General features: G+C 37.3%; 1 protein-coding gene across 1 annotated transcript in view; it reads right to left on the bottom strand.

The window, feature by feature from the left end:
* Positions 1–4,206: 4,206 nt before the first annotated feature.
* LOC145664134 (uncharacterized) overlaps positions 4,207–27,858 on the bottom strand; it is a 38,752-nt gene continuing 15,100 nt past the window's right edge. The window contains exons 3-5 of the mRNA XM_081730527.1: positions 24,371–24,582; positions 10,002–10,157; positions 4,207–4,822 (exon numbers count right to left, since the gene is read on the bottom strand). Coding sequence (XP_081586653.1) covers positions 4,341–4,822; positions 10,002–10,157; positions 24,371–24,582 — 850 coding nt within the window. The 3' untranslated portion in view covers positions 4,207–4,340. The remainder of the gene's footprint in view (positions 4,823–10,001; positions 10,158–24,370; positions 24,583–27,858) is intronic.

The raw sequence follows: 27,858 nt of genomic DNA, 5'->3' as shown, positions 1-27,858 counted from the left end.
TTTTTTCATGTTTTCGGAAGCCTATAACTCCGAAAGGAAACGTTTATGCACCCAAGTTGATCTATACCTTTTGTCTTATTTTCATGTCAGGAGTCACCTCCCAAACGTTGTCGGTGTTGTTTTGAAACACCATGTATAAATGAATTTTGGTAAAACAAATATCTTAAAAAGTGAATTAGGTATGTAAATCCAAGCCAACCGATGCTGATCTAACTAATTGATAGATAAAATCTATGATAACGATACAAACTATGTTTGGAGGAAGGAAATTAGAAAGCAATCGATCTCTACATTAAATATAATTTTGAATTTTTGTGAGTTTTCCCTGAGGGAGGAAAAACACAGTTGCATCCATTTAATAGTATAAAGAACTATAAAGACCTTGAGCTACTACATGGACCACTTGAATGACAAGTGGCCTAATCCTAAAAAAAATGGAGAAAGGTTAATACTTTCATTCATTTATATAGATGAGTAACTTTTTTTTAAAACGAAAACATTTTTGTAAACAGTAAATTATAAACTACACAGTTTTGGTTGCCAAAATTAAAGAAATGTGAATTTTTCATTTCTACACAGCGCATCATTCACATATGAACATGAATCTCTTTGTTATTCCTCACATCTGTACATATCCCATCACAGACACAAGTGAAAAACGTCTTGATAAAAATTGGCAAGAGATACCATGAAGGGGAGATTTTTTCGATTACTTTTTCAATACCTCGCACAGTTTGCAAGATTTGAACCTTCTTCCGGTTGAAGTTTTTAACTCATGTATGATCAATACTTTCTTTCTTCTTGCATGCAGTATGTAATAAGCAAATACATTAAACACAGTTAATTATAATGTCAGTGATATATGGTGTTCATTGGGCAAAACACTCGAAATAATAAAAATTCAACTGACAGTGGAGAAATGGTTTTATTCTTTGTTTTTCATTATCATTTGACCATGAAACAAACGCCTGAGAGGCATGCAACCCCAGTATACAATTATGTGATATTGGAATGTATAATGCGTAGGATATGATGCTTTAGTTTTTTTTTTAAATTTCAACACTTCCAGTGTACCCGTAAAAATGTAATAAAGAAATAATTGCCATGTTTTTTAAATATTCAATTACAACTGGACAATCTACACACAATTTACAATAGATCAGTGGAAACGTCATCTTTCTAGAGCCTGTAATTTCCGAGATCTCATTGTCGAAAGGATTGACCACAAACATATAAACGTCCACAAACCTATAATTTAAAAGAACTCCAGAGATGGTAGCACAATTCATTTGCATTGATTTTGGAAAAGGCTTATTAAAATACAAAGGCTTTGAAGAATAAAAATTTTAAGAAATAAACCTTGTGAAAAAGATCTATTTAAATAATTTATCAAAAGTACATATAGTTTAAAATATTTGTCTTTGTTAAACGTGAAATTACAAATAATCGTAAATCAAAGGTTTGAATTCCGAAGTTATAGGTTGGAGCTCAGGCGCCTTTGTTGCTTTTGCAACATTTTAATAGATAGATTCAACGACAAATTTCTCTCCTAGAAAAGTTCAATTTTGGAGTTACAGCCACTTGATATCCAAGCGGTCAATATGTACGTACAGTGCCATGAAGCAAATACCAGTGACTTCAATGTTCAAACATGCGTTTTTGGGTGCAATTCCTGACGGGACTTCATGTGGTTCGGATTCCACGTTAAGCTGTTTGTCCATATCTCACCTGTTACGTTGTTTAAACCCATCACGCTTGAAGGATGACGTCCCTCGCCGAACACTATCCAGGAAAAGGGAAAAGAAGAAAGGAAACACACACCCTGGGAACTGTATGTTAGGTACCATCACGGCATTCGTCTGATGTTCATGAGAAAAACCTAGAAAAAGACTCACTAAGGATGACTGTTCAGAAAAAGTTGTTACTCGTTTTCCTCCGAGTGACCCCACCGGGAATCGAACCCAGCAAAAACGTGGACCAAAGACGTAAGCGGTAGCGACTACTCCACTATATATAGACCAATCTATAGTTTCCGTTATCACTGAGATTATTGTGACACTGACACGTGTCGTGTGGCTTCGTCCCAAGCAGAGTTTCGTCACAATCCCATCGCGTGTCGTATCGTTTCGTCCCAAGAAGCATTTCGTTTCAGTAGCGTTTCGTCCCAATTCCACAAACACGAAGCTTAGCTTCGACCCGCCAGCTGATCGAGTAGTATTGATCGCGTTCCACATATCCACTGATATTTGTAGATTTTCCAACCAGTGGTCAACAAAGTAGTCCGAAACTTCAGTTTTTCGTGGTCTTCTGTGGTATTGTCGATATGTAGCCATTCTTCCTCCACTTCTGCTGGCTTCAAAAAGGCTAAGGCAGCACACATCCTGATAGAATCTCGTACTTTCTTATTTGGTATATACATATTTTTCAGGTGATGTTTTGCACCTTCCTCCAGAGACGTAAGAAAAATTTAAAAAAAAACTTATAATTTAACTCTTGAGAAGATATGTTTAATAGCTTCCAAAGCTCCTGCCTTTAATATATATTTACATATCTTTCAGCACATAGTAACAAAAGTTTAAATTTACGATTCTTATGAAATACTTTAGGCCTGATTCTAATCCATTTACGTCTAGAAATAATCATAGCGTACAGAAAATAGAAATCAAAAGCTGTAATTGTAATTAAATGAAGAGAAAATATGCTTCCATTCCATAAATATATATTTCATTTACAACCTTATCGCATTGCATACTTCCTTTTTCATAGGTTTAGTGATACAAAGGTCACCTCTGGGGCAAGAGGTCCTGGTTCAATCTCCAGCGACAAGGGTTTATGGTGGATATCATTGTGGCTGCGTGTTTTAACGTTATCTAGTTGTGATGCCACCCAGTTTAAGTTTCACGAACTACCGGTTGATCGACGCGTAAGTCATCACCTATGCGTCGCTGGAAAGAAATTCTACTTATTAACCTGTTTACTACAACATTGGGACGAAACACTACTACACCGGGACGAAGTGCTATAGATTTTGTCTTGGGACGAAACGCTACGAAACCACTGACACTCCCGATGTGATTTAAGTCCAAATTTATTTATCTCCTCGCACCCACATATATAGTTTGAGACATAAATAATAATATGTATAAAATGTACATCCTACATAAATTTGAATGAGGATCATCTTTACTCTTACTAACTGTTTATTTAGTATGAGTTTGAGGACCGTCCTCACCCTGACACATCCTTATTTCGATATATGAGAAGGAGAGCGAGTGAGCGTGGGTATGAGTTAGTAAATCGAGGGTAAGTGAGGTGAGGGCGTCAATAAAATTTGTGTGATGGCTAGTGAGGGTGATTCAGGGTGTGCGTGAGAGAGGGTGAGAGCATTAATAGTATTTGAGTATGAGGGCGTGTGAGTGTGAGTGTGAGTGTGAGGAAGTCGATTGAGAATGAAAGTGAATGAGGATGAGGGCATGAATAATATTTGAGGGTGATGGTGAATGAGTGTGAATGTGAATTGATTGAGGGTGAGGATAAGTGTGGTCCAGCAGACTGAAATCCCTGCTCTAGAACCTATGTACCCATCTCTGGATATTGTTGCGATCCAATATCTTCATAAGCAGTTAGTGCGGAATAGATATGGCTGAGTAATTTCCGTTCTTATACAGGAATTCAACGACCGATAGTTGGCAAGCGGGGTTGAATACCTCCCTCTTCATTCTGTAAATAGAAGAAGAAAATTTTGTATACAAGGCACAAGTACATGCACACAAAATTTCATGGTCCTACTGCTACTGTTAAAAAACTTCTAGCTTATTGTGCAAATCTGTTTGAGCATCCTTTGTATTTAGTTAATACCGTTATGCAATATATCCAAATAATATTTTGAGATATTATGTGCATGCGTACACTAAAACATGTGTACGTGCAGTGGCGGATCCAAGGGGGGATGTGGGGGCTATAGCCCCCCTTGACGCTCAGGTATACACTGGATAAAATGGGCTTCAATCCTGCTTTATCCTGGATAAAACGGCAAAATATGGTTTAGCCCCTCCCTTGATCATATCCTGTATCCGCCCCTGTGTACGTGTATTTGCAATTCGCTGGATTTTGTTCCCCCTACCCATCAAACAAAACCTTCAGGCATCCATAGATAGATTCTACTATTTTTTCAATCACAATTACAACTCAAATAAGAAACAAAAATTAGATAGTGTTAAAGCTTTTAGTTTCAAATCACCATACACTCGTAACACGATTACAATTAAATTTTCTAATATTCAAGATAAGTTTTTTATATATATATATAATAGAATTTGCTTCTGATAATTATTTAATATCTACAACTCTTGTGTTGATTCATTCGGTGGTCTCAATATATTCTCCATCGTCTTCGGTTGAGGAATAGGGTACTTACACACTCGCGTCGTGCACCTGTATAAAAGCAGAAACAAAAACAGCAGTGCCGATCCTATCATGGCTGCAAGAACTATTGTATGTATCCATCCCAAATCTGAACCGAACTCAGTAGGTAAAGCCAGGTAATTTAAGGTGTAATAAATAAGAAATGCATTCTCTAGTAGACATAGATTTTGGTACAAAATATCCGAGAATCCGAAGCATTTTCCTGAAGGGTAGGAAAATGTAAATATGAAGATGAACATTACACAAAATTTCATTATTGATTTGTCTACTGTGTTGATTCCAAGAGTAACTAGTGGAAAACAGGAGATAACCATCAGTGACCAATGACTCAAGCAGAAGGATAGAAGTCCCAGTGGCATAAAACTTCCTGCGAACAGGAAAACGAGCACTCTGCTACCTAAAAGAAAACAAAGAATGTATATATATATATATATTTTTTTTTTAATTTTTACTTAAATTTATACGAGGGTCTCTACGAAAGTTTTAAGATACGCATTGTGGCACAGTATTTGAATTCCAACAATTGCGTTCGGTAATGGTATCCAGGGCGAAGAAGCGAACCAAGTTTCAACTCTCCTCGCTTATCGGCGTGGCCGTATCGCCTTCACTTGTTTGTTGATGTGAGCAGTATTCGGCTGTCTAGAATGGAGCTCGAAAGGGAACATTTTCGGGCAATGATCATTTATGATTTCAAAAGTGGTTTGAACGAGACACAAAGCCTTGACCGTTTGCAGGGGGCATTTGGGATCGTTTGTAACGTATATTAGCGTTTCCGTCGAAGAAGAAAAAAAAAAAAAAGATTTCTGATGGAATTATTATTGTATATTTGGATGTAAAGGGTAGGAGTTAAGTAATACGGCTTCTACTCAATAGATGCCCTTCCACTTCACTTATGAGTGCTTGTCGCGAGGAGTTCCCTCGAATCTCAAGAGATGGCAGCACTAGTGGCTGTAGCAGCTGAGTGGGTTTGCCCAGCAATTCGGTCACTTGAAGATTGGAAAGGGTAAGGGTTAGGTTTAAACTCTTGGAAATTAGTTAAATTCATTTTTGGTATGTTATAACAATGAAATTCCCTTTCGAACATATGGTTTGGAATTATGTGATAGTTGGCTTGATACTACATGAAAAACATTGCTTCAATTAGTATGTTAACAGAATATTTTGAATATTAGTGTATGTATAAGAATTTCTTGTGTTTTTTGGTAAGTAGACTGCTATTTTTCTACAAAAATTGAGTATTGGGCTTGTACTTAGTACTGTCCTGGGGAATGAAGTGAGGACGAATTATTTAACCTCTTTTTGGCTGTAGAAGGAGATTCGAAATTTATTCGTCCTCGCGTTATTTTTCAGAGCAGTGCATGGGAAACCCAATCCTTGGGTTTGGATCCCATTATATTATATATTGGTTCGGATCGCGCATGCTGGGTTCGGATCCCAATAAGCACATTTATGCCAACTCAAAATTATTACTGGGAGAATATTTAAATAGGAATTTTCATGTGAAACAACCGCGTAAAACCCGAGTAGACGTATTACTGTTAATTCCTAACCTAACCAAGAAATATTGTAAGTTTTGGGGAAAGAAAAGCAAAATTAATTATTCACGTGGATCCGGATTGTCACTGAGTGCCGGAAGGGTGGTACACTTTAGTGAATGGAAAAAGTAAATGTGTATACGGGTATAATTGTATCTTTTGGAATTATTAACGTTTCTTTTTGGTGAATTTATGTTCAAGAAATTTGATACTTTCATAAACTTTGGGAAAATTAAATGTTAATCGTTGAAGTTGTCATTTGTTGGAAAATTTTTGAAGTTATTTCAGTATTTAATCGTTTTTCTACGGGGTTTGGAAATTTGTTGTTGTTGTTGTTATACATATATTTTGTTCATAATAAATTGTTCAAGTTGAAATTTTCGAGTTTACATATGTCTCCTAGTTCAAACAAGCTTGATTGCTACCAGGAAAAAAAAAAACATATTATTTTTTCAGTGTTTTTACTCTGCAATTGCCAAAACAAGAATCGGGGAAATCTAACTCGGCTAGTGTGCTTGCGATTGATTTGTGTGCAGGTGAAGGAAGGAATTGTGTCTGTTTATTAGGCAAGGTTTGACTTTTACCTGTGGACAAATTGAACGCGGGACCACGGTTGTATGTGTGAGCATGCAACGTTACACGTTGCTCCTTCCCGTGCTACAATTTTTCGTTGGTTTGGTGAATTCAGAAGAGGCCAGACATCGCTTAAAGATGAAGAGACAGCTGGACGTCCGGCAACAGCTGTGTCAGATGAAAACATTCCCGCTGTGGAACAAATGATACAAGAAAATCCTCGAACATTCAAGGACATTGAATCTATAGTGAACATTGGATCGCCAGCAGTAACAAAAATTCTTCATGATCATCTTCGGCTCAAGAAGGTTTCATCTCGTTGGGCGCCTCACACTTTGACTGAATAGCAGAAGCGCATGCGTGTGGAATGGTGTGAAGAAATGCTTGCAAGATTTGATAGAGGCAATTCTCGACGAGTCTCTGACATTGTTACTGGTGATAAGACTTGGATCTATCAATTTGACCCTGAAAATAAACGCCAGTCTACAGTTTCGATCTTTCCAGACGAAAATCCACCAACGAAAGTGGAGCGACCGCGAAGTGTGGGGAAGATGATGGTCGCAACTTTCTTCTCCAAATCTGGCCATGTTGCAACTGTTCCACTTGAAGAACTAAGGACTGTTACTGCTCAGTGGTACACCAGTGTTTGCCTAAGAAAAGTACTCCAATAGCTTCGGGAACGGCATCCAAGAACTGGATTGCGTGGGATCCTGCTTCATCATGGTAACGCGTCCGCACACACGGCCAACATCACAATTCAATTTTTAGAATCTACGGAGATCGAACTTATGACTCATCCACCGTATAGCCCTGACCTTGCCCCGTGTGATTTTTTTCTGTTCCCCATGATCAAAGATCGCATGCGTGGGAAGAGATTTTGCAGCCCTGAAGAAGCTGTAGTAGTTTACGAGAATGAACCTTCAACAATTAAAGAAAAAGACTGGCAACACTGCTTCCAAAAGTGGTTTTCGAGGATGCAAAAGTGTGTACAGTGTAATAGTGAATACTTTGAGAAAATGTAAGTGTTAAATTGATTTTACGTATGTAATTTATTTCACATCTCAAAACTTTCGTAGTGAACCTCGTATTGAACGTGAACATGATTAACATGTCAGAGAGAAATAATAATAATGTTATTAAACATTACGTCACAACCACCTAGTATTCGAAAGTTCTGAAAAACCGAGCAGTCCTTGTTTTTAAGGTATTCTTTATTAGAACATAATTTCATTATCCGCTTCTGCACACAGTGAAAATATACAGATTGTTATCAGAATAATAGAAACATCTGAAATTGCAAACACGCCAGATGTATCGGTTGACAATGGTTAGGTGGCGACCATAGCGCTGTGATTTTGTAGATGGTATGTGACAAATTTCAAACTATGTAAAGAGCAGTAGAACGGCAGTGTGCAGTTACTTATGCAGATGATAAGGGCAATGTATAACGGGCAATATATCAGATTTCAAAAAAGAGAAAATTGTTTGCGCTCCGTTATCTGGTCTGAGGTGACGAAAGTGGCAAGTGCGTTAGGTGTGTCGGGGAGGATAGTATCCAAGGTGATGACGGCATACAAAACTGACAACAAAGCCACATTGGTGAGGAGGAGAAAGGTCGCAAGAAAACTCTCAATGACAGCTCCCGCCGAGCACTAAAGCAGATTATCACTCGGAACTGTCCTGCGACTGTAGTACAAGTGACGAAGGAACTTAAGTAGCAGCTCCCACAGTCTGTATCGACAATTACAGTCAGCCGAGAGTAACATGATCTGGATAAGATAATTGAACATTTGTAGTCCGTTTAAAAGACACTAATCTGGTACAGTTTTCCACCTTCATCTTCTCTCACTGAGTGATGCACTGCACCTGAAATGATGTAATGTTCCACCTGGTGCAATTCATACTTTCATGACCCCATTTCACGCTGCATCAGAGCTGTTCTGGGAGTGAAACGTTATAGAATGTCATATTAATCTGCAATTTTTAAGTTACACTTTTTTCAAGTGTCTCTATTATTTTGATAACCATCTGTATGTGGCTTCACACAAGAAAACAACAGTTCAAGTACTGATGATAAATTCATTATTCTTTTTATTTTGGTTATAACTTTTCTCCTGGATCTAGATAATCATGTATGTCCTTACTTCCATCAGTCTCTCAAAGATATTTATCAACACACTTAAATTAGAATTCCTAAAGTGTAGTGCTCTGTGTATCATTCTACTATCTTAAAACAACGTATTTGAGCTATTGGCATTATACAGGAAGCCACATAATTGACAGGTGTGCAAAGTATTCACTGATAAACAGGCTAAGAAAAGCTATAAATTTGTTCCATAGCTTTTTAGATCGTTATGATGGATCTTAGATATACTTCTATAGACGAATGACTATCAATTATACTCGACTTTCTTCTTCAATCTATTAAAACGTGATTAATTTTATTATGCATTTATCCATCTAATGAGATTCATGTAGATTTATAAATATCATGATGTGGGAGATTTTTTTTTATTACTCACGATAAGATTTTTGAATGGTGCTAAGTTGGCGAGTCTAACGCTGTTATCATTACTTTCATTGTGCTGACCTTTATTCCCTATAATCGGTTTGAAAATATCTTCTGGTTCTATTTTCTATAATTTTCATATGGTGTCGCGGGAGTTAGTCAACTAAATATTCTAGTTCTTCGTAAAAACTGTTCTTTATACTGTCATCCTTAAACTCTCTTGGTTTATGTGCATTTAGAACAATAATATTGCACTCCACCCCTTAAGATTAATAAAACAAAGTCTATCATTAACAAATTCAATAAGTTTAATTGATTATATTATTCATTTGTAAGCGAAAAATCCTGTTCCTAGTCGGTAATTTTTATTCCTCCACCCGTAAAAGAACGTAAAATTTCTCATCTGTGCCGTTCCATTTCTTCCCCATCTAACTCATTCCAGGTCCATCTTACATTTCTCTAGCTCACTCGCTACAGATTTTAATTTGCCTCCTCCATAAAGACTTAGTATATTGTATGTGGTAGATCTCATGTACATTTTACTTTCCTAGGTAAAATACCAAAGTACTCGTGCCAAATTATCAGTCCTGATCCGAGGATTCCATTAATGTTTCTGAACAAGAGCCTTTGTTGTTGCTTTTTACACATGATAAGGTTGTTAGCCTCACACCAAACACCCAAGTTGGAGGACTTCCCCCCTTGTCATTTGTCAGTAACTACTTATTTATTATATTGCAGCTGACCTTCATATCTAGAGGCCTCCTCGTCGATCCTCAATCTAAAGACCTGTCATGCCGTGGTAATACTGTAAGAAACCACATTACATGGAACAGAAAATCATTTAGAATATAATTTTGAGTAATAAGACTAACTTTCGTCAGATAGTAGCTACAATTGAAAGCTGCTAGACTATCACATTTAGTTTTCTGAACAATACCAACTTCTCTACAATAACTTACCAGCAGAAGTTAATAGAATAAGAAATTTCAAAGTTGTCGACGAACCACTTGTTGATTCTTTCTGCAGTTGGTACATCCCTGTGCAGTAATAGTTGGTCATTACAAACGCAATATAGAAAGTTAGAAGGCAAATAATATCTAGAAACAACCAAGAATCTGTAAATAGAGCAAGTATTACCATTAGTAATCACCAAGTGTCATTGTAAGACTCATATTGAACTAACGCAAATGAAGACTACAGGGAGAAAAGAAGGCAAGTCAGTTCTTTATAACTTTACACAATTGCCGTTTCCCACTGACTTAAGTGCTTCTTCCCTTGTGGATGAAATCTTTAGCATTAAATTTCTTTTACTAGCCTTCCTCTTGTAAACGAAAAGTTAAAATTGAAAAATTGAAAATTATTGCTATTTTTGTTTTTATATTTCCTGGCTGATTTAGCAATTGTAAACGAATAAGAAGAAAATAAAATAATAAAACATTTTTATTATTATTATTATTATTATTATTATTATGAGTCAACAATGTCATAACAACCGGAATAAACGGTGAGATTCATGTCGTTTTTAGTATTGTTATTTTAAAAACTGAATAGTTACATAATTGAGCACATACGTTTGAGGTTGTGGTTTCCAACACTGCGGTGTTCTGAAGGATCATTACACTTTTTCCTTTTATTATTTTTATTCATTTTCTTATTTTTTTTCTTTTTCGAAAAGTAGAACCTTCTTCCCTGGACCAGTATTGTTCTCAAATATGAATCCTCCCCCCCCCCAAAAAAAAAACAAAAAAACTATCTTCATGGACATATATTGAATGATCACTGTAATTTTTTAACCCGAAACAGAAACTGTGAAGCATTTATAATCTGAACTGAACACGACTTTAAAGTCCATCTCCTACACTGATCGATAATTCAGATATTCGTTTTTGGAAATATTGCTTAATGTTTACATATAATAATTGCAATATGGATACATATTAGAGAAACAAGACTAGTCCCTAAATTTCATTTCAGTTCAGTATCTAATATTTGAGTTTTACTGTATATCAGTTAAGTAATTCAATGCACTAGCACCTATGAAATGATGAAGAAACCTTTAGTTTCATTTCCAAATTATTTTAATTATCATTTGGTTCGTTAATTTTGGATTACAAATTGACATCTCGGACATGGTACGTCCGCTGAAAAAGATTCTTTTATACAACTTCCAATAAATGTGAGAAACTTTTGGATAATCAGATTAACAAAATATTTATGTAGAATACTCAAATAACTTCTACAATATTGAATTAGTTCAGTTATAGGTTCATAGTTACGTTAATAAACTCTTGTTGCTTGATTCACATGGATTACTTGGTTAGTATCACCTAAATAAAAGCACATGCATAATTACACAATATTCTACTTAACCCTCGAGAAGTCGCGCTGAAAAAGTAACACGAGTAGTCGCGCGCGGTCAAAAGGACCGCACGAATATAATGTATTGCAAATATCGTTTTAAACATTTTTCTTGTATTAGAAACGTAATTTTGTATATTTTCTGATTAAGAGGGAATAACATTTTTATTATTATAATAAGTTTCACAGTAAAAACTATTAGAGGAACCTACAATTAGGCATGTACTGTTTTTTTATTTCTTATTTGGAATAAAATTTTTTTTTTCGATACATATTTCTTTGGGTAGATAGTTACTGGTTTTATTGAAAATTCTAAATCTGATGACGATCTATGATTTTTGTCAACTCTTTGGTTTGTCTAAAATTAGAAATGCAATAGCAAATTAGTAAAATAAATACTATATAAACATGACACTAAAACAAAGCTTCACAGCGCATTTTACATTCAATTAGAGCTCACTCGTAGCTAAGCGGTTAGCATACACGCCTTTGGCGTGGAACTTCCTTGTTCGATTCCTGGTGGGAGCCCATGTGGTTCGGATCCCACGTTAAGCAGTAGGTCCATGTCTTACATAGCCTTGATGCTGAAAGAGGCGCTAAATTGAAATCAAATCAAGTTTACATTGAATTATTTTACGGTCCTGTTATTTTGAAACTTCACCTATACAGCACTACATTGAATTATTTTAGGTTATCTTCAAATTTACACTTTTGTACACTTCGTCGTCGCTTATTTCGTCCTCTCCTGCTCTGACTACATTCGGGGAATCGCTGGTCATTTCTGGGTTTAAGATCTTCAGCCTCGCTCGTAGACTCCTCACTTCACCTTTCATGTTCACTCATATATATATATATATATATATATATATATATATATATATATATATATATATATATATATATTTGTATGATCTTCCTCAGACAAAGCTTCCACGAGATCATCTCGGCTGATTTATCCAAATAATCCATTCCTAACTTTTCACTCCGTTCTTTTAAGCTGTTCATTTCTAATTTTCTCTTTTTTCACACTTGGTATTAGTTTGTTAACTCTGTCGACCTCTCTTCCGTCCATTAAAATAATACAGTGAAACCTGTCTTTAGCGGAATCGAGCGGGACTTGCAAAAATTTCCGTTAAAGTCAGGTTTCCGCTTAGTGGAGGTAGACTTTTCCTTTCTTAAAAAATACCTGCTTATAAAGGGGCATACTGAGAAAATATATTGCTGTACGTACATTGTTCGATTACAGTACTTCTTTCTTCTACGAATAAATACACAAAAAAATTAAAATGAATACAAAATATGCTATGCACACGTTTCCTTTATTTTTCTAATAGTTCAGCAGGGTTTTCTGTGTACATTGCTGCTTGGTTGCTTGACTTTCCGCATACACTTTAGCCTGAGAAATTATACTAAGTGAATCAGAATCATTTTTTCGTAAGGCAAATTTTTGCAGTTCCTTGAAACTTCTGAGAAAATCTTGATATGTTTTTATTCTACACTCTTCTTGGAACTCGATATCGTATTCCTCTTCTTCCTCTATCTCGTTTTCTTCTTTCCGACATTCCGTATGATTCTTGATTAAGTTGCGGGGATTAAGGACAATTTGTGGGGGTGAATATGAGTAGTGGTTGGGGAAAGTGAACACTGTCCAGAAATATTTAACAAAAGAACGAACATTTTATCGCAGACAGTGTATTGTATATGTCTCACAGAATGTCTAAACATCTTCTAAACGCTGTAGTCCGGAACTCAGAATTTTCCGTTAAATTTTTATTTTTCTTTCCGTTGTCCGCGTAACACAGTTTCCGCTTAATGAAGGGAGTTTTACACGTTTTGTTCTCCAAAATTCATGGGACCGTGAAATATTTCCGTTTAAGACAGTTTTCCGTTTAATAAAGGGTCCGTTGAAGACAGGTTTTACTGTATTTATGTTTATAAAGCTTAAAACATCTCCAAAGCAAAGGTCACGTGAAAACCGAAACACTGAGAAAAAACATTACACGGTTAGTCGCGCGCGGTGGAAAGCACCGCAAAGTCACTAAACAATCACTAGTAGTTAAACTAAACAACGGAAAACGGAGTGATTGAGCAGGAATGTTCGGATAGGTGAGGGGGAAGATTAGCTAGACGGAGGAGTCTGTCGGACAAACAGAATGGACACACGATCAAAAATAATTTCTCTTCGGTGCTTTAGACCGTGGCGCGACTAATCGAAGGTTAACCTAACATGCATTGTAATTAGTGACTATGGGGAAAGTGATATGGACCACTACTCTATCTATAACATATACAAAAAAAAAAAAAAAAAAAGGAACATAATTATTCATTGGCTACCTCTCATTACAGTAGCTAGCTTCCGGACTTCCATTGCCCTTCTGAGCTTTACCTACTGAATATACATTCACAGTCCGAATGCAGATATTCCCTTTCTCTTGGAAATTACCTCTAGCATTCTTTCAATGGACTACATATAACCATTCCAGTAGAGTGTGCATACCTTTCCCATCATTAACATATCCATAGGCGCCGACTTTGGGCGACAGGACACTTCCCCCCCCCCCCCAATATTTAGAGGTGGGGTCCTCGCTCCTCCAATATAATCCGGCTGGGGAAGAATTAACAAAGAGGAGCAAGAATTTCTGTTGTAAACTTCGTCATTCCTTTAATTCAAAGTTAGGAATATCCTTCTAGGAATGGGTACGAGTCGAGCTAAAACTTGACTTGAATCGAATTCGAATCGAGTTCCGAGTCGAGTCAAACGTAATTTTCTCGAGTCGAGTTCCGAACCGAGTCGCTGTTTTTTAGGTCGAGTTTCAAGTTCAGTCGAGTTTGATAAATGGCTCGCTCGTTCAGCTCGTTTTAACTCGTTTTAAAATCATGGCATGATTAGACTGGAAAGCGAAAGTCATGAGAAATGTAAGCGATAAAGTGAAATACTTTTAGTATTGTTCACGAGAGGGGTCACTGCTTGTATCTCGTTTCTTCTCGATAACGAGACGATAAAGGATTTTATAACGAGGCCTCAAATGTCGTTAGCACCAATTTAAGTATATAATTTAGTTCTTACCATCAAGGCTGAGACCTGCACGGTCGAATTTTTGAGCCCAAACAGCTCAAACCGGGTAGTGATGTAAACTTGCTCGGCTCAGTTCAACGGAGCGAAATGCTCGAGCCGGCATGGTTGTGATGAGCCATCGATTCGCCCCAACTGAGCTATCAGCTCTGTTCGTCTCGGTTTGGGTGAACCATCGGCTTAGATCGGCTCACCCAGGCCGACAACCCTAAGCCTGAGCCGAGCAGTTTTGAACATGTTTGGCCAACGCCCTATAACTTTTAAAAATATTTGGCCTTAGCCAAATCCTTGCTTCTCCGGAACTCAAATCCTGAATCTCGTGAACGATGGCCATGCCTCCTAGGCTTCAGGACTACCGAAGTCGCCAGTCAATTAGTTTTTAGTATTCAGATAGAAACCACCTATCTTTCATGTTTATACACGGTGTTGTTATAATAATAATAATAATAATAATAATAATAATAATAATAATAATAATAATAATAATAATAATAATAATAATAATAATAATAATAATAATAATAAGTTGTAGTAAGAGTAGTATCATTGATAATAATTACACTGTCTATGTAGGATAGTTGAAGAGAGTACTTGAAACTACATAAAATATAGCTCCATTTGGCTCGTTCTGACTCGACTCGACTCGAAACTTGACCTGAATTCGAGTCGAGTTGGAGGAAATTTTTCGAGCCGAGTTCTCGAGTCGAGCTTAAATATGTCTGTTTCGAGTCGAGTCGAGTTTCAAAGAAAACTCGCTCGAAGTCGCTCGTGGCCATCCCTACAGCCTTCTTACTCGATAGAAAAGGCGGTTTTCAGACTGGTGTTGAATAGAGCATTGAAGCTTCAACCAACACTCTGGCAACACTGACCTGACAACTGAAGATCAATGCAGTGTGAATTTTGCAGCGGAGTAGCAGATCGAGATTTGGGGGTAGGGGGCCTTCATCAAGCAGTTAATTGAAAACGGTTGAATACGATGATGATATATTTATTCATTGCTCGGACCCCCCAATATTTTCTTCAAGTCGGCGCCTATGAACATACCAACTTGCACACATGTTGCTTATTAATAGCATTGGCTCCGTGATTACATACCTGAACCACCGATCAATACACACACAAAATATAAAACATTATGATCATGACAATGATATCAATCACATCAATGACGATGAAATACATTATAACTTAATCACTTTCCTATATTCACTATTTACCTAACTACACTCACATGTCATCACACACATACACATTAAATCATAATAAACACTCTTAATATTTATATTTTTGGCATGTCAAGCACAGGAATACATGACTCTATGCTGAATTATTCGACTTGTTCACCGTTGGTATGTAAATTGGTTTACTGAGTATATTTAATTTTGAATTCGTAGGCCGACAGAAATGAAAGTGGCGACGAGACTTACTACATACTTCCAATGATGAAAGGCTCTAAATACATATTATACTTAGGTTACCATTGTGGTTCAAGCATAAATCAAAAAGATTGTATAGAAAGAGACTCTAACTGTACCCCGATCGACGAACATCTCATGATGCAGAAATTTTCACTTGCCACAAATCGAAACTGCAATAATTATTTTGGAAATGCAGCACTAGCTGATCTATCACTTAGATTTTATTATCTGTTTCCTGATCTGGAGCAAATCAGTCCACATTGGTAAATACACTTCAAATATTACAAAGACTTCTACTGCAACCTTCTTATCACAACTCTTCGGATATTATATTGAATTACGGTCGTGTAGGTAACACTACGCAATGTTATCAAGTCATCCCACAATAGTCCCACCTCGACTATAGGTTTTACTGCAATAATTTATCATTAAATAACCGATATCATATTTAATTGGTTAATTTAAATAATTTAGAACATTATGATGCCAATTTTGAGTGAAAATAGTTTTAATCACATATTACCTTTCATTGTAACATACGTTTGAAAACCGTATGTTGTTTATACTCCAATGTTATTTCAAGTACGGCGCCCTAACTAAACGCTATTTCAATTTTACTCACAAGATGTCAATCCGCTTTGCAGGGCTGTAAACTCAAATAATTTTTATCCGGTTTCCAAAAGATAGCAAAATAATCTAGTATATATATATATATCAAAATTTACTTTTATTTATTTTAAACATTTTCGCACTTTTTCTTGATAATTCTAATTTGTTTAGTAAAATCTTCAACGAATTTAGTCTTGAACTTGGTACTAGATTGCTTCCTTACTAATGTAAGCAAACATCATCCATCTTTATGAACTATTGAATATGAATCGATTTTCTCCCTTTGCTAGCTAAAGAAATAATTGCTTCCCCAGCTCACAAAGCTTTCAAATTATTACCACATAATGCCTGAAGCTTCTACTTCAAACTGATTTAGTGTCCTTACTTATTTCTTTGTGGTTTATTTAAATTAGTACTAAATATTACTGCTAGTGTTCACTTTTCACGTGCTTTTAGTTATAGCTACTCCATGTAACAGATAGTAATCTAATGCTTGAAACGGAAATTTTTAATTAATATAATTGTTATTGTTATGCCTCTCGTATCTTATAGTTGGCATAGTAAGGTTTAGCGCTTAGCACGTTTGTTGGAAATTCGATGACGGCTAGTGCGGAAAAGGTGCTGTTAGTGGCACCGACCTGACTGACTTTTTTTTTTTTTTTTTTAAATTTTGAACAACCCCTTACCCTGCCTCAACGGACTTAAAGTTTTTTAAGTGTTTGGTTAGGCAACACGCACAACCCAATGACAGAAAAGCTACTTGTGGTCGTTTTTAGAGTTACCTGATGGCTATAATACAATTATTTTATTAAAAGAAACTTGTAGCAATGCCAGTAAATAATTTTAAAATATTTATGAGTCAAAGTACAGCCATATTGGCTCAGTTGTTGAAATTAATGTCCAGATTTTGTTTGGAATGCGACGTTAACGATGATTATAGGCATAGTCCTTGGTATAACACGATTTTCTTTGTGTGACTCTTCGCTTATTTTGTTCTGTACGCAAAATAACCCAGAACTCACCACGGGGAGGTAGTTGCACATCGAGTTACGCCCACCCACACACGCAGTAGGCATACATTGACATTTGACCTTAGGCCACGTAGTTCTTGGTCTCGAAGCAGGGAATTTTTGTTCTAGACTTCAGTTTGGCTCTAACGTAGATATCTCTTACGTTCAGGCCCCACGTTTCCTACGCTGCCTCCATGGTGGTTGCATGCGCATGTCGCCTGAGCGCTGTCGTGGCTGTGACGTCATCTGAGTAGCAAGGGACAACGGGAAAAGTCGCGGCTGGAAGTGACAAAAGGAAATTCTTTGTTACTTTATTCTGTTAACCGATATCGAGAATGCCTAACTGTGCAGCGTACGGCTTAGTAATTACTCTAGAAAAAGTAAAGCAACTGATATAAAATTCTTTAGATTTCCTCAAGAATAGGGAGAATGTCTCCAGAAATGGATTTTGCCTTCCAGGCGACAACACAAAATAAACCTAAAATATGGTAAGTTTTACATGAAAATAATAAAAAAAAAAAAATGCAATGTTTAATGAAATTCCATAAACACGATTTCATTATGTAGTTTCTGTTTAGTATTAATAGTATGTAATAGTAGTATATACAATGGCTTGTATTGATTCTGCGTACAAAAATCCAATAGTACGATTTAAAAAGACGAACTTCGAGGTAAGACCCGGATTCGAAATCATGAGGGAAGGGGAGCGGCAGAGGTGATCATTTCTATCATCATTTCCATAAGATACTGAGACAAAATTTTCCCCACAGAGGCAGGCATATAACTCGAGAAGGAAGGCACGATGTTGTAGGGGGCTTACCTCCCTCGAGTTACGCACATGGAGAGCATTGAACACGTTAATGTAGTTCAAATCCCATTTAATTCTGGAGGTATGCATTCCCTGTAGCCTCGGTTTTGAAACGGGACCTTGCACTTCAAATTAACTAACGAATGGGAGGTTCGTAATAACGACTAACGGTTACAAAGATATATAACAATTAGATCTAGAGAATAAAGTATCCACCTACCACGTCAGGGTGACATTGTCGGGACATTTTTACACTCAGATTTTGAAATTTTTGTTCATTTTAAACAAAATTTTGGATAATTATATATACACATTTAGGGGTTCCCTCCAGAATTACAAAGTTAAGAATGACTTGTAGTCATGATTACAAAGTTAAGAATGACTGGTGTAGTCTTTCCACCATGCTTTTGCTATTGTAAATATCTTCTTTTGAATTCATTTAGCTTAATCATTGATTGCATTATGTTTATATAATTACTGTTTGTACTAAAATTTTCACTTCGCTGAAGATCACTACAAATAGAAGAGAAGTTTGCGTGTGAGATACCAGCGAGCAAGCGCTTGTTAAAAGTTCATGTGCCTCTCGTTGGCCACGTCTGCGACAAGATGACGTCATGCGCCAGAGCGACAAGAATGTAGCGCTGCATTGCATCCACCTTGTAGTCTTTCCACCATGGCTGCCTCGGACACCACCTTCACTGTGCGTTCCACAGCTTGACTATAGCAAAGGAATGTTGTCGTTAGAGTAGCTGAAGTTCAGATGTTTACTTCTAACTGCTGATCCATTATGTTTCGTTGATTGGCGGCTCTGTTAGACATTTAGGCCAATTAATCATGTCGTGGTAATTTTCAGCTGTAAAGTTTAATTTCGAAACAAATAAGTCACGTGGGCGGTTTGATCTCGGAGTCTTCTGACTGCGGCACTTTTTTTATCCTTCTCCAGCCTAACGTTCGAATATGTGGATTTTCATCTGCTGTCATCGCTATCAGCAAGTTTTCATGATGAGCGTAGTATCCGTTTGTTTGTAGAAGAAAATGAACTATGTGTTGTAGAATTTCTGGCAGAAAACGTGATAACTTAACTACGCTAAACAGATGCATGGCGCCCATTTCGCCGTATTGAAAACCAGACGAGAGCGTATACTTTAACAATGTACTGGCAAAGTAGACACAAACTTAACTAGGTTTATCAGTACTGATGTAGTGGCGAAGCATCCTACAGCACACTGTAAGCCATCGTGAATGTGATAAAGGTCCTGGTTTTCTGTTTGTTAGATTGGTAGTACACATTCCTGTAGCAACAACTTACAAATTTCAAAGAGATAATTCTGGTCGCTGCTTAAACCATCTGGTTTTCCCATTTCGGACACCCATTCAACGGGAATGGGTGTAAAGGAGACGATCGGTGAACGTTCACAATCCTTTAATTTCTTTCCGATGGGGCCAGAAAAAGCATTGCGTCCGGTCGTCCCACCATCCAATTCGGTAACCAGGTGTCGAAATGGCAACTCGTTGGTATGAAGGCAAATGAGATGCTGCAGTTGGATCTTTGTATCTGACTTATCACGCCGTTATTTCATGCTGTGTTCGTGGCTTATCCCAACGCCGTTATCCTATCGCTGCCGACTGCCTCAAGACTTGACACGTCGTACTGGTTCTTCTCTAAAAGCTCCAAAATCGAGTCGACAATATTCTTGCCAGTGCCTGACTTAGGTGTGGCATGACCCAAGCATTCTCAACCGGGCTCCGATAGAACTGTGATATGCTTTTCTGTAACCTTTCGTCTTCATCCCTAATCCCACTAGTTGATGGACTTGCTTCAACACTTCCAGTGTCTTTCTTGGTTGTCTGCCACTTAAATCTGCTCACTTTACGGAAAAACATCTTTGAGAGAGATTTGCTTGTTCGGACGTCAATATTACTAACACTCATTTCCGTGGTGTTCTCTGGTCCAAAAGAAACTTGACTTCTCGTTTTGGAATCTTGCGTGTCCTCTCACAGTTGCAATCTTCGGCGGTTTTACATTTGCAAGACGCAACATCAAAAAGAGACTTTTCCGTGTGTGCAACAAAACCTGCACGAAATGTTGCTTCTTGTCCTTGTCGACTGAAATGTTTCTCCTTGGTGTGACACTTATTATAAAATGTTTTCAGCATGTAAAAAACTCTCTTTTCTGAAACCACAGGAATGCTTGCTTTACGCCAAATATGTAAAACTCTTTCTCCAACTAGTTTACAAATGTCAGTCACTGGTAATTTAGTTACACTTTCGTCACCACTTAAACCACTTCGAAACCAATAATAATGTCGCATAACGTCAGCATACGTGGGTAACTGCACTTCAATGATTTAACTTGGAGCGCCAAATAAGCCTCGTTTCACACTTTCAAGCGTTGGTATGCTATGAGGCTTTTTCTTCTTCATTTCCATTTCTTCCGAACTTGGAAACCAAAGTATACAAAATGTTTCTGAATTGTATCGCACTAAGAAGACTGTTACTTTAGGTACAATGCACAAACTCTAGTGTGTCTTAGGGCCGCGGTGTCTCAGTGGTAGAGCGTTCACCTCTGGTGCATGGGGTCCCGGGTTCAAACCCTGCTCCCGCCAAGTGAACTTTGTGATGGACAAACACCGTGTTCGTGGGTTTTCTCGGAGTTCTCCCGTTTCCTCCCACTTTCTTCATTCCACCATTTCATTCATTTCTCATAATCACCGTCTCCTTTAGCCTAACCGGCATAACCGTGGGACATAAAACTCAAAGATTTCATTTTCATTTTCTGATGTGTCTTAACAGAAACAGTAGCGAAATAAAACCGTTAAAGCTTAAGCGGCAATAAACTGGCCTGTTGGATTGGTTGGCCGAAGTATGCAATATTTATACCACCGCCGAACTTCGAGCGAGAATATTCTAGAAACGTAGGGGTAGGTTCTGGAGCCAACGAGGCGAACGGGAGGTGCGCGAATCTTCTGGACGGAGCCGGACGTTGCGACGACGCTCGAAGAGCGTGGTCAAAGTAAGCAACCACGAAGTTGTGTAGCCTGCCGCTAGATGGCATTTGCTGTCGGTGTACATAACAAGCGAAGAGTTGCCAAAAACAAATCGTGTTATATCAAGAGCTATGCCTATAATCATCGTTAACGTGGCATTCCAAACAAAATTTGGACATTAATTCCAACAACTGAGCTAATATGGCTGTACTTTGACTCATAAACATTTTAAAATTATTCACTGGCATTGCTACAAGTTTTTTGTAATAAAATAATTGTATTATAGCCATCAGGTAACTCTAAAAACGATCACAAGTAGCTTTTCTGTCATTGGGTTGTGCGTGTTGCCTAACCAAATACTTAAAAACTTTAAGTCCGTTGGAGCAAGGTAAGGGTTTGTCCAAAGAAGCAAAAAAGCAAACAAAAAAATCAGTAAGGTCGGTGCCACTAACAGCACTAGCCGTCATTGAATTTCCAACAAAAGTGCAAAACGCTCCACCCTATTGCATAGCCTCTCTCCTGTCGCGTATATATATTGTTCTTTGGTAAAATACATAGATTTAGAAAACAGGCCGAACAGTACAGGCAATACACACACCACTATTCTGGTTTGGAAACGGGGCTTTAAACCACTGTTACATTTTTGGATTTAGTCCATGCAAACTACACTTTTCAGGCTATATAATTCTGCTGTTAACTCATTTTCGACCATTTCTTGACTTCCCCCTGTGGTTTTCAAATCTTAAAATTTCAATCTCGAAAAAGTTTAATACATATATTTTGAATGAATATCTGTTTATTGGTTTTATTCCCAACACGAATATACTAAATTAGCTAAACAAAAGAATCTTCCTCATAAATATGAATTTCACTCAATTACATAATATATTCGCATTCCCTCCTTAAGGATTGCATTGTCTTCAATTGCTTTTCTTGCGAGGTTGCTGTTGAATTTTCTTTTATTTCTGTAATACATTCTGTATTTGTTTTTACAAAGCTCCACATATACTGGTTTAGACGTTACATTGTCATATTGTTCTTCACTTGTCTTCTTTTTTTATTCCTCTATCCCCTAGACATCATGTTCCTTTAGAGATACTTTTCTCACTTCATCATTGTCGTAATATTCCCTTTTACAGACGCTCCTGTCACCGTACAAGATTACTGATTTTCAAATGCAGTTTACATACGACATTACTATTCGATGATCATTTATGTTTATTTTATATAAGTCTTAATAATAACGAAGTGCAAGTACAAATAGAGTTAAAAGATAAGTAAGGAGATCGCAAATAAATTTTAAAAGAATACAATTACACTACACTACAAATCTCTCACCAACTCGATTAAATCCACAATAAAGTAAGAAACCAAAATGTAATCAAGAGAAAATCCAAAAACAATCTAAGGAGAAACCAAAATCAATCAAAAGGGAAACCAAATTAATCAAAGAGGAACCAAAATCAATCAAAAGAGAATCCAAAATCAAGAAAGAGAGATTCATAATCAAGGAAGAGAGAATCCAAAATCAAGAAAGCGAGAATCGAAAATAAATCAATAAAGAATTCAAAAATAATCAAGATAGAAACCAAATTATTCAAAGAGAAGCCAAAATCAATCAAGTGAAAAATAAAAAATAAATCAGGAGTAAAACCGAAATCAATCAAGAGATAATCAAAAATCAATCGAAAGATAGAGAATCCAAAATTATTGCAAAGATCCACAATAACCACAAATTAAAATAACTAATTAATAGTTTTAAAAATGTATACATATTATATTATTAACAAACAATTTGTAGTTGCATGTTTACATTTTGTTTAAAAATTATAATAGGCAAGATTGTTATAAAGATTAATAATAAGTAATAAAAAATACTGGTGGATCTATAACTATGCGTATACTACCAACACTTATTCTCCTACGTCATCAACCCTTTCCTTTCCTCACTTCTCTCAGCTTTTCTCAGAGTGTAAAACCGCGCTTCTATATTACACATCAGCCAGCTGTATTAAATGATCACTTTAGTGCTTAAATCTAGAATAAGACACACAGTTCCATGATTTCATATTTTAGTTTTCTTAAAACAGAATACTGCTCTTAAAATTCCAAACATCAATTGTATTTCCATGCAGCCGGATAAATAGCACATTTATTTTCGGTACGCATGGTCGCGGGTTTATCTCCTATCCCAAAGAGATCAGAAACTTTTCGGTACTGATTCACTATCATGAGAAAATTAGCAAAGTGCTTCAATTAAGAAGTATCGCACTCGCTCTGGAAAACCAGAAACAGCGGTAATGAAAATCAATATGCTGACCACACATCCTACTGTATAATTTAGTTCCTTCATTGTTTGCAGCACCACCGGATTATTGTCAAAATGTAATCGAACAGAAAATTGAATATTTTGGTATATCTTTTTTCTACCGAAAGAATATACATTGGTCAAAATATTGAAATTGGACTCAATCCAGAACCTATTTGACTTCGCTCCTTGGTCACAGCCAAACATTCTAAACGAACGAACGAATCGCAAACCTTGAAGTGTGATCACAGAATTATCATTTCTAAAATAACAGCAGTATTCGTACAATAGCCACGAGAAACTTGATATAATAACAATTTCTTCATAACTTTATTCTCTTCTTAGTCGTGATTGAAGAGCCAGAAGGAGTAGTTAATAAGGTATCTACCTACCAATCAAACGACATGGGTTCGAACTTTCTAAGATATTTTTCTCGTTTTATTTACCCTTGATCTAATGTGGCTCAGAGGTTCACCTAGCCTCTCTAAAAGTATACCTGGGGCAGCCTGGAGATGGTTGGGGCGGGATGCTGGCTATACTACCACATTAAGTGTAGAAATCGTGGTAGTGTTGACCCTTACTTCCACCTCGGACATTGGGTTATCTATGGTGTGACTCTTTATTTTAGGCCTACCAGTTATGAGCAAATTAATTAAATGTATTTTCGAAGCTCTTTCATTGCGTTATATTTAAAAAAAATAATATAGATTTATTTTCATTATATTTATATATGACATGAAGATGGAATCATTCGTACCAAAGTCAGACAGTAACTTCCAATTGCTGCTTCGTGTCCAGATCAATATTTGTCCCATTAATTGAGGTGCACACAGCGTACTGCCTTCAACAAGAGCGAAACGGGTGATTGACTTCCTGAAATTCTTCACCGCCTGAAACACTGGATTGCCCTCTAAGGTATATGCCGGTGGACTGCGTAAGATCGAGATTAAGCTTACTACGTCACCAACTCTGAAAAATAATGCATTAAGTACATTAATAGTGTGAAAATACATGCTACTATATAATATCCTTTTAACATTCTTGCGAAGGTGAAAGAAATGTGATACACAGTGCGGCAATAAGGAAATGAGACTTGACGCCTTATACCGTAACTGTTTGCATCAACGTAGAGTTTTTGCCACTACAATGTACAGTCCGCAGCAAAAAAACTGCAACATGAGTATGTAAGTTTATAGTGAAACTACGCCTAACAGCGCAGGGAACCAGCATAACCTCTAAGTGGCACAAATCACACCAGGAGAGACCTTGGCGTCCTCCCCTGCACATTTATTTTGTAACAAAAACTTCATCGTTTCACAATAAACTTACATGCTCATGTTGCAGTTTTTTTGCTCCGGACTGTACCATGCACTGTGTAAGTTTTATGCTAATTAATTATACACTTACCAACTAAATCATTACGGCCATGTACCTAATATCTGGTATGTCCACCTTTGGTTCGCAGGAAAGCAGCAATGTGATCTGACATGGAAGCAATGAAGTCTTCGTAGGTGACTGGAAGTATGTAGTACCACATCCGCACAACTTAATTCCAGTAAATTCCACTAAGGTGGGCGGTAAGCTCGAATCTGAAGTTTAGTGACATCCTAAAAGTGTCCAATTAGGTTAGGATTGCGTGAGGTTGGGGACCATTGCAGTAATTGAAGTTCACCACTGTGCTCCTCGAACAACTGCAGTACAACGTTAGTCTTGTGACAAGGAGTATGATCGTGTTGGAAGATGTCATTGCCAGCTGAAAACTACCAACATGAATGGGCATGCCTGCCAATAGCTAGAAACCGTCATGATGTCCTCAATTGCATTACTGTATCCTTGGATGACCATGTAAATGTTCCCGAAATCATAATAAAGCCACAACCGGCTTGTCATTATCCTACTGTGTACGTCTCGAGCAGCTGCTTCCATGAAAAACAACACATCCCACCTATCAATGGGATGAAGGGAGCATCGTGATTCATTCGACCATGCAATATTGTGCCAGTGATCTCCAGTCCAATGACGATAGCATGTGCCCGCTCTAGTCGTAATCGACGATGTCGTGCGGCTAACATCGTACACGTGTGCAACATCGACTACGGAGGCTCATATCTAACAGTATACGTTCAGACACAGTTGTGCTTTGTCCACTGTTTAAAGTTCCTTGTTCACTGTGCCAAAGTGTGTGCCCTTGTGTGTTTTACAGACTACTATGTTCGACGTCTTAATGAGGTGTAGCCGCTTCCTCGCGTTTTTATTTGGTGATGGTTTTAGCATCCTTTTCCCACCTTTGGGAAACATCGATCACAGCAGCTCGAGAACACCTGACAGATCGCGCTGTTTCCTAGATGCTCCTTAATAGCCCTCTGGCCATCACAATTTGGCCCCTATCAACCTCTAATATATCTCCTGTCTTCCCCATTCTACGCGCAAGTGGCACACTGATCGAGTGATATCTCTGTCACTGTTTGGCGAGCGGTTCTGCTCTGCCCCGTGACTCTAAATAAGTCCAATGTCTTCGTTTAAGAAATATCAGATGGTTATAATGATTTTGGTTAGTGGAGTGTATTCTTATATGTAACACTGCTTTGTTAGGATTACGCAGTGAGACATAATATTATGTTGTAAGTATATTATATTATGTTGTATATTCTGCCTGTTCATTATACTGCACGATTACTATTGAACGGGTACGATTTTTTTGTTTCTTGCAGGTACCTAGAGTAATTATTTCCACAGAGTTCGTGAGTTCCCTTGTTGCTAAGCAGTTATAGTACGTGAGAGACCTGGGTTCGATTCCTGGAAAGAGCTCATGTGGTGAGAAATGGGTAGGATGCATTTCTAATCTAATAACTGTATAAAGTATCTCTATAGCTTGTTTTAGAAAGGCGATAACCCTATTTGGATCGTTAGTCCGTAGATCAATAGCAAGTATTCGTATTTCGAACCCGGACATTCCAGGTGTCACCTAAAGATCTGGCACATCTAACTGTGATTCATTACAATAACACAGCTATTTGAAAAGCGCGTTCAACGCACTGAAACACCTTTTATAACTTGGTAAATGAAATAAAGCTTTTTAGTTTAACATCCACGGTTATGCTTTCTAGGTTGAAGGAGACGGATGATGAATAAAAGTGAAAAATTGTGAAATTAAATATTTTATACTTTACCACCGGGAATCAAAGGCGGAACCACGTGCACCAAAGGTATATGCGCTAGCCACTAGTCCAACAGGGAGGGCTTTTTATAATTTTGTATATGTCGCCGAAACTGTAGCCAGATTACTCTATAAGCATATTTGGGATGGGCAGTCACATATAAGTGAATCCTTAGGGTTCTTTGTTCTTGCTTTACAATTAAAAGATCCCGAGTTCAAATCTCATGGTCAGCCATCCTGACTAAAGTTGCCTATGAAACAAGAGTTGAGGCTGTCTCGTCTTGGAAAGATGTTGCGAAAATGATATCTCGTCTCGCAAAGTATCTATTTCTATTAGAAGAACTCTATCTCGTCTCATGGGTAACCTTAATCCTGACTAAAGATTTCCCTGTAGTTCTATCATGCTCGGGATGAAATGTTACATCTAAATATAGGTCCTGATTCATTTCATTACAATATTTATTTCCATAGTTCACTGTTGTGGCCCCACGAACCGTAATCACTAACCATCTCATCTTTGATGCTAGCGGTCCCGGGTTCAATTCCCGATGCGAACACTCGCTCGAAAAGGTGTAACAGCTTTTATAAGCCAGTCATTCTGAATGAGGTTTTCCTGGATTTTCCTTATTCGCATCAGGAAAATGCCAGGATGGTACCTAACACACAGGTTCCAGGCTGCTTTCTTCCTTCCCCATTTTTTGTATTCTTTGTCTTCCCCGGATAGTGTACTCGCCGAGGTATGTCATCCTTTATACTTGACGGACTTAAGGCCATAAATCTCTAGAAATGTATGTATAAATGAATATATACAAAAGATAGATAGAAGTACTTCCATAGCTCACTGTAAATTGTTTCCCCTATAAAACGTCTTCATAAATAATTCTTGTGTATTTTGCAAAAATTGGAGATTTTAATAATAGAATACATGTATTTGGGTCTAAATGCAGTACTTGGAATTTTAAGAGGAAAATTATTGAACCATCACGTGTTTTACGGAAGGAAGTGCATTCGTTAACAAGGAAACAGTTGAGCACTTGGTAGCGTAACAACCGTAAATTATGCCATAATCTCGTGTGTCATTAGACTGG

This window comes from Thermobia domestica, chromosome 11 (genome assembly GCF_964235325.1).
Source record: "Thermobia domestica chromosome 11, izTheDome1.hap1.1, whole genome shotgun sequence".
Classification (NCBI taxonomy): Eukaryota; Metazoa; Arthropoda; class Insecta; order Zygentoma; family Lepismatidae; genus Thermobia; species Thermobia domestica.
This window is presented reverse-complemented; position numbering and strand designations above follow the sequence as displayed.